Below are 14041 nucleotides of genomic sequence, written 5' to 3'. Positions count from 1 at the left end.
TGAGAAGATTTTCAGGGTTTAGAAAGTCGTCTTATACGCCGGAAAATACGGTAATAATAAATACTTCTCAAATCTCTACTTATTAAGGAGGTAAAACAAAAGAAAAGGACAGTGGACAAAAAGCATGTAGATGTAGCAACTGAAATAATATGTTAAATGTGTTTTACATTTCTTACAAAGATTATTCTAAATAAAAAGAGTGCAGTCTAGCATATTGTAGAAGAGTTTCATTTTTTAGATATGCTAAGTTAAGGTTCTTTCTCTTACCGCAATCAAATTGGGCCTTCCTATTATTCAACTATAGAGAAAGACTTTATGGTTTATGAGATGCACAGTTTGGAAGACAGTGGCCTTTAAACATTTAGGCCCTAAGCCCTTGAATGGATATTTGCTCTTGTAAAATAGGTATATAATCATTATTGACAAAAAGAATTGTTTTTCATAAAATTAGAGAATTAGAAGTAACATTAGAAGTCATCTAGTCCAATGCCCTTCTCTCTAAATCATCTCTAACAGATTAACATCTACCTTGTGCCCAAATACATCCAGCAAAAGAAAATAACAATTTTCTTGTGGCAGCCTTGACTGACAGCTCATACAATCAAGAAACTCTTCCTGACTGTAGCCAGAGCCTGCTTTCTTAAGGTTTTTAACACAATGATTCTGATTTTGACCTTTGAGGCAATAGAAAATAAGATTATTCCATCTTCTGCATAATAGTTATTTAGCTACTTGAAGACTATCTGTCTCATCTCCCTGACCCCAGCATCATTTATTTTATCGGCTAAACATAGATGTTTTAACTGCTCCTTACAAGTCTTAATTTCCAGACATTGTACTACTTCAGTTGTCTTTGAAACTGCTTCTATTTGTCACTATCCTTAAAAAAAAACAAAACACGACCTTTGGTAACTAAAAGAGTTTTGCAAATGGGGTCTGATCAAGGCAGAGTAGATTAATCAAGTCCCATGATCTGGAGTTTGTGCTTCTATTAATCTCCCCCCCCCCAAATACTACCTTCCTTTCTAATTAATGCATCACACAGCTATTTCATGTTTAATTAGTGATTGAGAAGGACCCCCAGATTCTTTTCATACATATTACTATCACGTATCTATCTCTCCCATTCTGTATTTGTACTTTTCATTTTTCCTGCCAGATATAGAGCTTTATTTCCTCCCTGTTAAATTCCATTCTGTTCATTTCAGCCCATTACCTAATCTTTTCTAGACTCTCTGAATCTTCTGTCCTCTTTGTACTAGCCATCTTTACCAGCTTTGTGTCACACTTAATAGGCGTCCTCTCGACTCCCTCCTCCATCATTGACTAAAGTGTTAAAAAGCATAGGGCAGTGGTGGCGAACCTATGGCACAGGTGCCAGAGGCGGCACTCAGAGCTCTCTCTGTGGGCATGCGCGCCGTCGCCCAAGTCCTAAGCCTTCAGCTGGATTTTATAAAACCTTTTCGCTTTAGGCCTCTGATGCCATGTCCAAAAAAACACAAAACGGTTCAATCAGTCAATTTGGGAAAAAAAAGATCTTGCAAAGTTGGAATTGATTGATTGAACTTTTTAGTCCCACCCAGCCTGCCGTTACCACCGCAGCCACGCCCACCCAATGGGCCACGCCCACCCGGCACTCGACGATGCATAAGTGGGTTTAGGGTTGCACTTTGGGCACTCGATCTCTAAAAGGTTCGCCATCACTGGCATAGGGCTTAGGACACAGCATTTAACCATCCACTTGATACTACTCTCCAAGTAGAAAGCATCATGAGATAGTTCTTCAAGAGCTTTACTGAGGTCAATGGACACTGTGTCCAAAACATTCCCCCGATGTGCTAAGATAGTAATCTCTATCAAAGAAAGAAAGGAAATTGTGTAGCATGATATGTTTGCAACAAATGTGAGCTTACTCTTGTTAATTAGGGCATACTCATCAAAGTGCTGTTTAACAATCTGTTAGAGTATTATACATGAAATTACTGACAGATCTATAGTTTCCCAGATCCTCCTTTTCAAGGATGTCAATGACATTTGCTGGGCCTTACCAGTCTTCTAGAGTTCCAAAAGATTATTGAGAGTAGTTTTGTGATTCCTTCACTACTCTTAAGATGCAATCCATTTGACCCTGGAAATTTGAATTTATTTAAATTAGCTAAATGTTTGTTTACTCTTCCATTCCCTCCTTCCCTCTTGTGGAATAATAATGACCAGTTAGAGCTATATTCCTCTTCTGGGGGAAGTTTGGCATAAAATATGCCTTCTCATCACTTATTACCAATATGATGCTTTCTCTTTGCAATGGAGCACTTTGGCTTACCTTTTATTTCTAAGTAACTCCAGCTCATCCCGAGATTTAATCTTTCTGACACAATTTATAAAGTCCATTCCTGTAATGGAGGAAAAATTAAGGAGAGTACTTTACTTTATCTTTCATTATGCATTCCTTCTTTAGTTTTCTTTCTTTTTTTTCTCTTCAGGATTTTAGAATTTTGTTGTTGTTGTTGTTGAAGTTAATGCTTTGATATGCTTATCCTTAAGTGATTAGTAATCATTCTCAACTTTGTTACATTTCAGTTGTCAGCAGTGCTTTTTTTCTAAAAAAAAAAAAAAAAAAAAAAGGTGCCAGAACTCACACACATCATACAACCCACTTTGCCTACCCTATAAGGTTCCATCCAAAAAAGGTGCCGGAACTCCGTTCTGGGCGTTCTATGAGAAAAAAAGCCCTGGTTGTCAGTATCTGTCCATCAGTGTAGAATTGCAATACCATATGTTAAATCCAGGTCTTCTGGAATTAAATATGGCTTCCTTTTTCCTAAGTTTCTGTTCAGTTTTAATATGACCTTCTATTAGAAAATTTGTGGTCTAAATTCTGTAGAAAGAAGTATAAGATTCATAAATTGAAATAAATTATTGGGACATTTCCCTTAATACTATTTAATTTATTTGTTTAATTCAGCAGTTAGAATTATTCCCATTATCTTCTATGAATGATACAGTCCACCTTTGCCAGGTCCAGAGTTGGTGATCACAAGTTTCCTGCGTTGAACAGCAGCATTGGATTTAAGGGTCCAATGGGTGCTGGCCATCTCCCATGTTACAAAGATGTACCACTCTGCTGAGCTCAGCTGCCCGTTGCTCTGGAGTGATCATTCCCTTTTGCTATTGCAATACACGTAGTCCTTGACTTATGACTCACTAAGTGAGTCAGATGTTAAGTGAGTTTTGCCCCATTGTACAATCTTTCTTGCTACAGTTGTTAAGTGAATCTCTGCAGTTGTTAAATTAATAACACGGTTATAAAATGAATCTGATTTCCCCTTTGACTTTGCTTGGTCACAAAAGGTGTTCACATGATCCCAGGACACTGCAGCCATCATAAAAATGAGTCAGTTGCCAAATACCTGAATTTTGATCACGTGATCCTGAGAATGTGGCCGTGGTCGTAAATGTGAAAATGGTCATAAGTCACTTTTTTCAGTGCCGTTGTAACTTCAAACATTCACCAATAAGTCAAGGGCTACCTGTAGCATGAAAGGCATCATAAATTTATGACAACTAATTCCTGAAATTATTGTATCATCTAATGTATCACAGAGGAGGTGGATCATCATTTCATTATGAAACCCCAGACACAATCCTGCTTAATAATGCTGCTAAAGTATCACTCAACCATTGAACAAATTTGGTTGGAGTCTTCAGCAGATACCTGCCCAGAGCAGTTAATATATGTAATGTATATTCAAAATAAAATGTGCACCATCCATAGTTGCAAAAGTTGAGCAGTCTTCTAAAGAAAGAGAGATAAATTGTAGTATGGGGATATCCCCCTAATCATGTTTCTCATACAAACTATAAGATACTTTCAGTTGTTTTCTAATTGTAAAAAAATAGATTTGGTATGCTTTTTTTGGGGGGGGGCTAATTAACCTTCTTTCTCTAGTTCCCCAAGATTGCAGCTTCAGAGATATCCGATTCCTTAAAAATCTTATTTTGTAGAGTCATTTTGGTATAGTGGCTAAGGTGCTGTCCTAGAAACTAGGAGTCTGTGAATTCTACGCTTGCCTTAAGAAAAGGTGGGATAAAAATCTAATAATGAAAAATAACAGTCTAAGCAGTAGATAATTTACCTTCCAACAGGAGTGCTGTTATTTAGCATTTCAGCCATCCATCCTCTTCAAACAGAGGATGCCATGTCTCCTACCAGATTTGTGGTTTTGGTTTCCAGCCAATTTGTGGTAGGGTTTTTTCTCCCCTCTTATATGTCTATAGGACAGGTACTAGGCTGCATTCTGTGGTTCCCCTTTAGGTTTCTGTTTTTAAATATGTCTTTTCTAACTTTTAGGATTCAGGCACATTAATACCTTGAGCTTTAGTTGGATCAGCATTCATTATATTTTCATTATTCAGCATTCCATCACTATAAAGCAATCTTTCTGTTCATTCTATTTGATTATTTTTCTTACTCAATTAAGTTAAAAGAATATCAGTTTTTAGGTACATTTTGCCAAATTAGAAGCATTTTTAGGATGGATCTAATTTAAATCATTTTTCAAGAGGAAAAGCTTTCTGAGAGTTCATCCTTATGGATAATTATTCTTCAGTATCCAGAGGCAGTTTCATTTTTAGAAGTACAAATATAGAGCAACTATATTTTTTCCAGATTAATTTACATTTAAAAAAATGGAACAATGAATTAAGTACCTAAAAAGCAGATATATACTTTAAAAATAATTATGAGGAGCCAAATTCTAATTATTTTTAAGTTAATTATTTTGATTATTGGAAATATATTTTCTCATGATGTGCTCGAACAACTATCACTGATTTTTAAATTATAGTACATTAAATAATATTAACTTTCTGTGCACTTTTAGGGAGAGTTACAGTCACTTTAAACTACTAAAGTATGTGTCCAGCTCTTATTTGTTTTCAAATGATTATTTATCCTAAAACATTTTTCATTTATAAGCTGCTAAATAAAATTAGAAACTTTCAGGCATATTTGGGAGAAGGTAGTGAGTCATCAGCCAACCATATTTTTTGTATAGAAAAATATTACCCTGAACTTTAGAAGGGCGGGATATAAATTAAAATAAATAAATAAATAAATAAAAACTTTTTTCCCTTAGTATTTCAAATGTGTGTGTTATATTTAAATACGTTGAGTTTTAGCAATTTAAATACTGTATATCAAGTAAAAGGTTGATCAGGACCTTGCCAGTAAAATCGCTTATCACATTTTTCTCATTGACTCATATAGCTCAAAGAAAATGAATGGCACATTGGATCATCCTGACCAACCAGACCTAGATGCTATCAAGATGTTTGTGGGCCAAGTCCCACGGAGTTGGTCTGAAAAAGACTTGCGAGATTTATTTGAACAGTATGGTGCTGTCTATGAAATTAATGTCCTGCGAGACAGAAGCCAAAACCCACCTCAGAGCAAAGGTGAGAGGTTTTTTTCTTCCCATCAAGTTTTAAAAAGGCAACATTTGGCTGCATGTAGGGCCAGAGATAGAACCAAAATGACTTAATGATTGGCATCAAGTGTTGTGTACATTAAAAGTTTCACCCAGTTGTTTCCATTATTTATACAAACATGAGTGTTTCCAGGCACCTACTGGTCTTATTCATTTCTATATTTAATAGTAATAGTAAATTACTGTAGTAATAGTAAATATTTAATAATAGTAAATTGAAAATTTTTTATTTTGTTATCTACAATGATATGTGTTTATAATTATTGTCCATTTAATATCCAATGAACATCTTCTACAATATTGGTTTCATAATATACACAAGGCTCTCAAAAGAATCATTTTATAAGACTGAAAATTGTCCTGACCTTCAGTCCAGTTTATAAACTACTAATTTATTAGGAGGACAAGGACATTATTAAAATATGTGAGTCATAAATGAGGTGTGTGGGCAGTTTATTTCAAGAGCAGATGAGTTTTTATTGGGCCAGTTATACTTTCTAGGAATTACAGTTTGGTGGTCTTATATAGTAGAATGATAGAATCTGTGTCACTTCAGATGGTGGGCAAAGGGTGTTGGGGAAGAGGTAATACTGGGAATTTTTTTTAGAAAAATATAGTAAGCCATCTTGTTCTGTTTTTTACTTGCAAGATATTTGGGGGGTTTCCCCCCCCCAATCAGAAGAAATAATTATATTATTTGCTTTACGAACTCACTGGGAAGCATATATTAACAAGACATAATAAACATATAACATTTTAAATATGCTGTCTGATCTAGAAGGAATTCACGTGCAGAACAAATTTATTCTCTCATCCCCTGAAACATTATTAGTAGAAGATTGGAACCGTTTTAGCATAGGAAACTGCATAGGACAGAGTGAGTTAATAAAGCTCCCTTTCCTCCAATAAAATTGTCCACTTTTTGTGGGACATCTCTAGCTCTAACCTAGATTGTTTAAACATAGTCTATAAGTAGGTAGTTTTCATATCATACATTCTACCATAAATTAACCTCTAATTAGTCAAGATTCTTGAAAGAAACAGCTTTCAGTCTTATAAAAAAATTGTTAGTGGTCATGTGAAGGCTACACCTGGAATATGTGGAATTCAAATGTATATTACATGTCTCAAAAAAGTTCAGAATTAGGATGCTAGAAATGCCCAATTTAGATAATTAACTAATGTGGTAATTTAAGCTTGAAGTGGCTTTTAGTATGTGTTACAGAATGTGTTTATTTCATAGGGTGCTGTTTTGTTACATTTTATACCCGTAAAGCTGCACTAGAAGCACAGAATGCTCTTCATAACATGAAGATCCTCCCAGGGGTATGACAAATTATATAATTTCTATATCAGCAAAACCACATTGGAAATACTACATTTTCCCTAGTAGATTGTGCAGAATCCTTTGTCCTACTTTATATTTATGACTTATTTTGTATCTCTTTGTTCAGAATGATTTTTTTTTACAAATAGAATGATAAGTACCTGACTATAACATGTTTCAAATTAATATAGTTACTTTGTGTAAGGGATGGGTGATGCTTTGTAGGATGTTCTCAGGGCTTTGAATTCAACATTTTTTCAAGATTGAAATGTCCCATTTCAGTCACTAAATAGTTTCAAGCCTTCCTAGAAGTGATTTAAGCACAAATAGGGCTAATTCAAATTCAAAATACTATATAAATGGACAGTACAGGCCATTGTGAGCTTGAAATGATTGTTCCATATTGAAAACATTTTGAATTTGTTTTGCATATTCCAAACAGTTTCCAAACAGTTTACTTTATAAAATAAAATGTCCCTCCATTACTTTCTTATCACAGATGCACCATCCCATTCAAATGAAGCCAGCTGACAGTGAAAAGAATAATGGTGAGTGTGTGTAAAAGATTATTTGGCCTTGGTATGTTCTATCACATTGTTGCGGCAACATTCATTGCATTATATGCCAAAATTGCAACTTATGGACACTTTAAAAAAAAATTAAAAGCTCAGATCCCAACAATGCCATCAATGAAATAAATATCCTCTCACATTTTCATGTTATTCTGTTGAAAATCAGAATAAGAAATGCAGCCATTTTTATTTCATATTGAAAAGAAGGCAGCTTCAGAAGTTTGAAACACTTCCGATAATGTTGAAATAGATTGTTTGAAACTCAAAACGTTTGTTTCCAGTTCATTGCTTTTTGCACACAGCTCTTCTACTAAACTGAGAGAGAATAGATTTTTCTGACTCTTGCTCTAGACTGAAGATTCTAGATTGGTGGTGGGAGGGTAAAGAAAGTATTCTGATGCTTATGTTCATTTGGGGGCAACTTATTGATAAATTTTTCTGGATTGTTCTATAAAAGGAACAAGGAAACTTACCCAATCAGGTAAAATAGTCAAGCCACTTTCCTAACTTTTGTTGTTGTTTTTTCTCGTAGCGGTGGAAGATAGGAAACTATTCATTGGGATGATCTCAAAGAAGTGCAATGAAAATGATATCAGAGTGATGTTTTCCTCTTTTGGTCAAATTGAAGAATGCAGAATTCTACGGGGTCCTGATGGCTTAAGCCGAGGTACACGCAGACCTGTTTGCAACTGTTAACTCTTCCCTTCAGACCTCACTTTCTCCTCCTGTCTCCCCATCCCTTGTCTTCCCCCATATATGTCCCTTATATTTAATTGGGGAGTTTTAGAAATGGGCAAGATGCTTCTTCTGTTCAGGAGATAACTTGGATAAACTATTTAATTTTGACTATATTCCCTTCTCAGGTTGTGCTTTTGTGACTTTTACCACAAGAGCAATGGCACAAACAGCAATCAAAGCAATGCATCAAGCACAGACAATGGAGGTAAAAAAAAAATACCAATTTTGAGAGGTTTTTATGTTTGTAGTTCAGTATTGCTAATTGTATTCTAAGGACAATTTAAAGTGTTAGTTGTAACTTTTAAAGCCTACACCATTTAGGGCCTACTATCTGATGATTGAGTTTTATTGACACCCATTAAAGTCAACAGAATACACCCTCTTAAAGATACCTTCACTTGAGATTCTCTTCATGTTTAGCTTCCAAGCTGTAGAATGCACTTGGCCTCTCTTTTGCAGTATTACCAAAGGAGTTAATATTTCCCTTCACAGCCAGATATTTTAGTTTATATTAAAAAATCCCTTAAAATTCTTGTAGAAAGACTTAAATCACTATATTTTCAACTTTTTTTTAGTTTTAAAGGTTTTTTTTAAAATTGTATTGATAACATCAATGGGTGGTAATAATACATCCAAATCATAATACAGAAATGTTTAGTTTAAGCTTTCCAGTTACTATGCTAACATCTCTTCATTCATACCCCCTGCATGGCACATACCCACATTTCTCTCCACTTCTATGCAAAATAGGAAATATATATAAGATACATGAATCTGCATTGGAATTCTGGAATGTTACAGGTTGCTTTAAAAAGCAGACACAGTTTCTGAATGTATGTTCTTTTTAAAGCAATTATTTAAAGAATGTAAATTGTTAGGATTTTGGAAAGATGACAAAAGCTACAGCTGTGTGAATTGTATTGCAGGGATGTTCTTCTCCCATCGTAGTGAAATTTGCAGATACTCAGAAAGATAAAGAACAGAAACGAATCGCACAACAACTCCAGCAACAGATGCAACAGATTAGCGCTGCCTCTGTTTGGGGAAATTTGGCTGGACTGAACACACTTGGACCCCAGTACTTGGCAGTGAGTGTATTTGACAGTTTCTGATCAGAGTTATTTTCTAAATAATTTAACACACATTTCTTGTTTGCAAGTATTCTCATTCTGAGACTCTCTTACAAGCTCAAAAATTGGTAGTGGTAGTAGTGGTAAGTACAGATGATTGAAATGTTTTTTAGCATTGAAGTATTGCCATGTGTTAGGATTTCTATTAGTAAGAAGGAATGTGGCACTTAGTTGAGGACTTATGTTGTAGAACTTATGCATTTATAGAGTAAATAGGGAAATGAAGATTTATTTTTCTTTTTACTACAGTATCAATATACAATACTCTACCAACTTGCACAGCACCCTGCCATATACACAATATGAAGATGTCAGAGCGTGCATAGTCTTATTGCACGAGATAATCCAGGAGTAAACACAGTAAACAGTGGTCTATAGTAAAGGGTGGTTTATCTTACACTATCTACAATATCATATACCAGGAACAATATACATACATGTCCTAATACAGCAGGATCCAACACACCACGGTTACAGGAGGAAAATGGAAGAGAGAACACAGCAGTGGAGCTGTCCTTTTATACAAAGGCTCTTAAGGGTCACAGACCTAGTTGGTTCTTAAAGGGACAGAGAACCTGCTGGCTCTTAAAGGGACACAGACCCTGCTGAGACATTCCCTTCATTAAATCTTACATAAGCTGGTTATCTATTAAATCATTGCCTTGACAGAAGACATTACTGTTACCTGTGGGTTTGCCCATAAGGCTATAAAGCCTTCTTCCCTTGTTTTTATTTACCTTGCCTCCTCTCAGAATACTTTTATGGTATCTGAGTAGGGAGGAGTTGGCAGATAAATGTTTCACCAGTGTTAGAAACCTTTGTAGCCAGTGTTGGTGGCACACTAGCCATGAGTAAATGAAGAATATTTCATCTTGAATTGCATGAGCAATTGGATTGTTCCTTTTTTAATAGCATCCTTCTTGGTATGGATTCACTGCTGCTTTGTGTGTATTGGTGATATGTGTGGTCAGTAAGAATTGTGCTTGTAACGGCATTCTGGCTGTGGTGTAGTGCAGTGTCTCCCAGAAGTGGAGCCAGCCCTCATTCTCACTCTTGTTCTGTTTTTGGTGTAATGTCTAGCTTTATTTACAGCTCCTTCAGCAGACAGCAGCTGCTTCTTCTGGGAATTTGAACACACTGGGCAACCTTCACCCAATGGGAGGTAAGTTTCTTTCAATTCTTTCCGCTTGGGATCTGATAAATAGGGTCAGTAACAAAGTGAAAAATGATTGATGTGCTGTGATATATTAATATTAGTGAAGACAGATCTTGGTTGCCCGTACAAAAGAGCTCAGGCACGTATTCAGGTTTTTAACTTGAATACGAATGTGCAATAGCTGATCTTTTCACAAATGTAAGCACCTTCTCTTTAAAACTTGCTGTGTTCTACTTTATGGGAACAGGTGCCAATCGGACTTCACTATTTAAAAAGGAATCAAGGAATACTAAAGAAAAATTATGGGTCAGTTAATTTCACACCTGTTCCGAAGAAGAATGGTTGAAAGTATTGTTAGAATTAAAAAAAAATATTTAGAAGACTTACTGAAAAGAAATCAGCATGATTTTCAGAAAGATTAGTCTTTTTCATTGATTTTCTAGACTATTTTAGAATGTAAGCAAGTGCGGGGACAAGGCTGATTCCATAAATAACTTTATACCTGGATTATAAATAAAGTCTTTGATACAGAATTATTGTGAACATGTTTGGTGGTGATTTTAAAGATTTGTGTGCCAATATCTTTTTAAACTTTACATTGAAGTACAAAGGGAGGTCTCCACAGCGGGTAAATGGGCTTCAAAATGGCAAATGTACTTCAGTGTAAATAAGTGTAAAATGAAATTGGCACACAAATCCAAACTTCACTTGTATATTTATTGGATCCTAGTTGACAGAGGCTGACCAGAAAAGGGATCTTGAAATTACAGTGGAGAGCTCAGTAAAAAAAAATCAGTCCAATGTGAGCTGCTGTTAAAAAAAATAGAGTGAATGAATTTCATGCAAGGAATCATTAGGAAGATAATTGAAAGTAGAATTGTTGATACAATAAAGAGCAAAAGATATCAGTCCATATGATAGAGGGGCTAGAGATATCAGCAATTAAGAGTTATTTAGCTTGGAAGAAAGGGGGTAAGATTATTGGACTTCTTCCATCAAAACCCATTTCTAATTGATGATGATGCTGGGTCCACCAGTGGTTAATGGTATAGAAACAGACACACTGCATTGATTGATGTATTTCAGGGTTGAATGCAATGCAATTGCAGAATCTAGCTGCATTAGCAGCTGCAGCTAGCGCAGCTCAGAATACCCCAAGTGGAACAACTGCACTCAACTCTTCCAATAGTCCATTAAGTGTTCTCACCAGTTCAGGTAAGGGAGTTGGTTTATTTATTTGTTTTTTGATTAATTAACCTATTTTTGCCTCTTTGCATACATAACAATAGAACCAGTTGCCATGATTTAATTATTAAACCTTGCCCTTTATGAAGATAAAAATTACATCCCAAAACATGTGAAAAAAACAAGGAAGTAGGTGCTTCTGATTTGCTGAATAGTTATGTCATTTTGCTACGTAATTACAGGTGTATAGCAATAGCAATAGCTCTTAGACTTATACACTGCTTCACAGTGCTTTACAGCCATCTCTAAGCAGTTTACAGAGTCAGCATATTGCCACCTACAATCTGGGTCCTCATTTTAGGCTGAGTCAACCTTGAGCCGGTGAGAATCGAACTGCCAAACTGCTGGCAGCCAGCAGTCAGCAGAAGTAGCCTGCAGTACTGCATTCTAACCACTGCGCCACCATGCCTCATGTATACATGCATTCATATTTACAAGGACACACAGAAAACTTAAATTTCACAAGAGGATATTTATTTTTTGTAAGTGTAATTGATCCATTTGTTCAATGAAATACATTGTCTGAAATGTTTTACTACATTCTCTTGGATTTTCTTTGCAGATACAATTTTTTTGAAAATTGAGATAGAATTTGGAAAAATTTGGTTTTCCAGTGACATTATTTGTACCTTATATTACGACATGGCTTGCTTTAATCATGCTTTTTGAACAAGCCAGTTGGTCTTACAGATAAATGTAGTAATGGTTTATTTCCATTTAGTAGTTTTTAAGTTGAACATCTCAGAACTGGATGGGGCAGAAAAAACTACCAAGAATAATACATAGAATCACAAATGAGGCACCTCTGCATAAATCACAGCAAGCCAGTAGCAGATTTCTTTTAACTTGTGGCTTATTGCTGTAAAACAAGGGATTGTTATTTCTAATATTATTTACATATCATAGTAGGCAAAAAGCAAGCCACACAATTGCTTGGCTTGATATTGGAAATTTATTTCTGCTGATTGGAACTAAATGATGGTAATTTTAGATATGGAATAAAATAAATGAAACTTGAGAAAATCACTAGAATTTAAAATTAAACTTGCCTGTGCTTGACTGACCTCTTGCACCTCTTCTTTTTGTTGCCATACTAAGGTATGATATCAGAGTATGGTATGTATACCCATAGTATGGAACAGGGTTAGTCACTGAGCCGTCAGTATTTTGAGATGGCAAAAGAGAAAGAATACTGTGGCCTGGGTCATTCTGCTTAAACAGTAATAAATTGAGAGTTTGTAAGTAGCAAATGATTCTGGCTCACTGGATGAGCATTTCATTGGATTCTACATGGATACTCCAGAGGTTTTTCTTCATTGCAATTTTCATCTAGGCAAAAAATAGCAGGATTGCTTCTGAATGTTGGTAAAAACTCTTGCTATTTCTTACTTGACTCATACTTCACACAAACTAAAAGATACATTTTGGAACCTAGAGGATACAAGGCTAAAGACTGGGGATTGCTGTTCACTGAAAATTCTTTTGGGAAAATAGAAGAGAGAGAAAAAGGAAAGTTTATGCCACTTTCCACTTGATATTTTAGAAGAATCTTGAATGTGCTTTATTTAGGCCTTTCAGAGACAGTGCTAAGTCATTTTGATGCTGTTGGAAGTTCTTGCTGATATTTTAACTCTCTCATTTTAAATAGCAGGTTCGTCACCCAGTTCCAGTAGCAGTTCCTCAGTAAACCCAATGGCTTCTCTTGGAGCGCTGCAAACACTGGCAGGGGCTACTGCAGGCCTGAATGTTAGCTCTTTAGCAGGCAAGTCCAGTGCATTGTAAGCAAAAGTCAGACTCCATCATTGTTTGCTTCATACCCATGTCTCAATTTCCCCTACTTGATCAATTATCTTACTTGAAACCTTATGGGAAAAAATATTTATTCATGTTTTCTGTACAGGAATGGCAGCCTTAAATGGAGGGCTAGGCAGCGGTGGCCTCTCAAACGGCACAGGGAGCACAATGGAGGCCCTAACTCAGGCATACTCTGGGATTCAGCAATATGCTGCTGCTGCATTGCCCACACTTTACAACCAGAGTCTTTTAACACAGCAGAGTATTGGTGCAGCAGGAAGTCAGAAGGAAGGTAAGTAGGAGGCAGTGTTGAGAAAGTTTGTTCTTTAGCTATGTCATACTGAGCCCTGGGTATCATATTATACTCAAAAGACTCTTCTCCAATGATACGGAATCTGAAGTTAAGGATAAAACATGGGACTTATGAACATGTTATAGTGCATTTTGCAGACATTTTTACAGAATATTGTGGCTACTCTCAAAACATCTAATTCTAAAATCCTGTTTAGTTTTATCTTTCACCCAACCAAGAAATCCATTTTTAAAATCGATATATACAGTGTGTTGTTTTTAATATTTCCAGTCACATTTTG

The 14041-nt window shown here is 35.7% G+C and overlaps 1 protein-coding gene across 1 annotated transcript in view; it reads left to right on the top strand.

Moving 5' to 3' along the window:
• CELF1 (CUGBP Elav-like family member 1) overlaps window positions 1-14041 on the top strand; it is a 55279-nt gene that overhangs the window by 34256 nt on the left and 6982 nt on the right. The window contains 9 exon segments of the mRNA XM_029285265.1: window positions 5267-5454; window positions 6730-6812; window positions 7313-7361; window positions 7918-8052; window positions 8249-8328; window positions 9050-9211; window positions 10334-10415; window positions 11496-11624; window positions 13306-13740. Of these exon segments, the coding sequence (XP_029141098.1) occupies window positions 5267-5454; window positions 6730-6812; window positions 7313-7361; window positions 7918-8052; window positions 8249-8328; window positions 9050-9211; window positions 10334-10415; window positions 11496-11624; window positions 13306-13740 (1343 nt within the window).

This window comes from Protobothrops mucrosquamatus, unplaced genomic scaffold (genome assembly GCF_001527695.2).
Source record: "Protobothrops mucrosquamatus isolate PMUCROS unplaced genomic scaffold, P.Mucros_1.0 scaffold1452, whole genome shotgun sequence".
Taxonomy (NCBI): Eukaryota; Metazoa; Chordata; class Lepidosauria; order Squamata; family Viperidae; genus Protobothrops; species Protobothrops mucrosquamatus.
The sequence above is the reverse complement of the archived record's forward strand: the minus strand, read 5'-3'. Positions and strand labels throughout refer to the sequence as shown.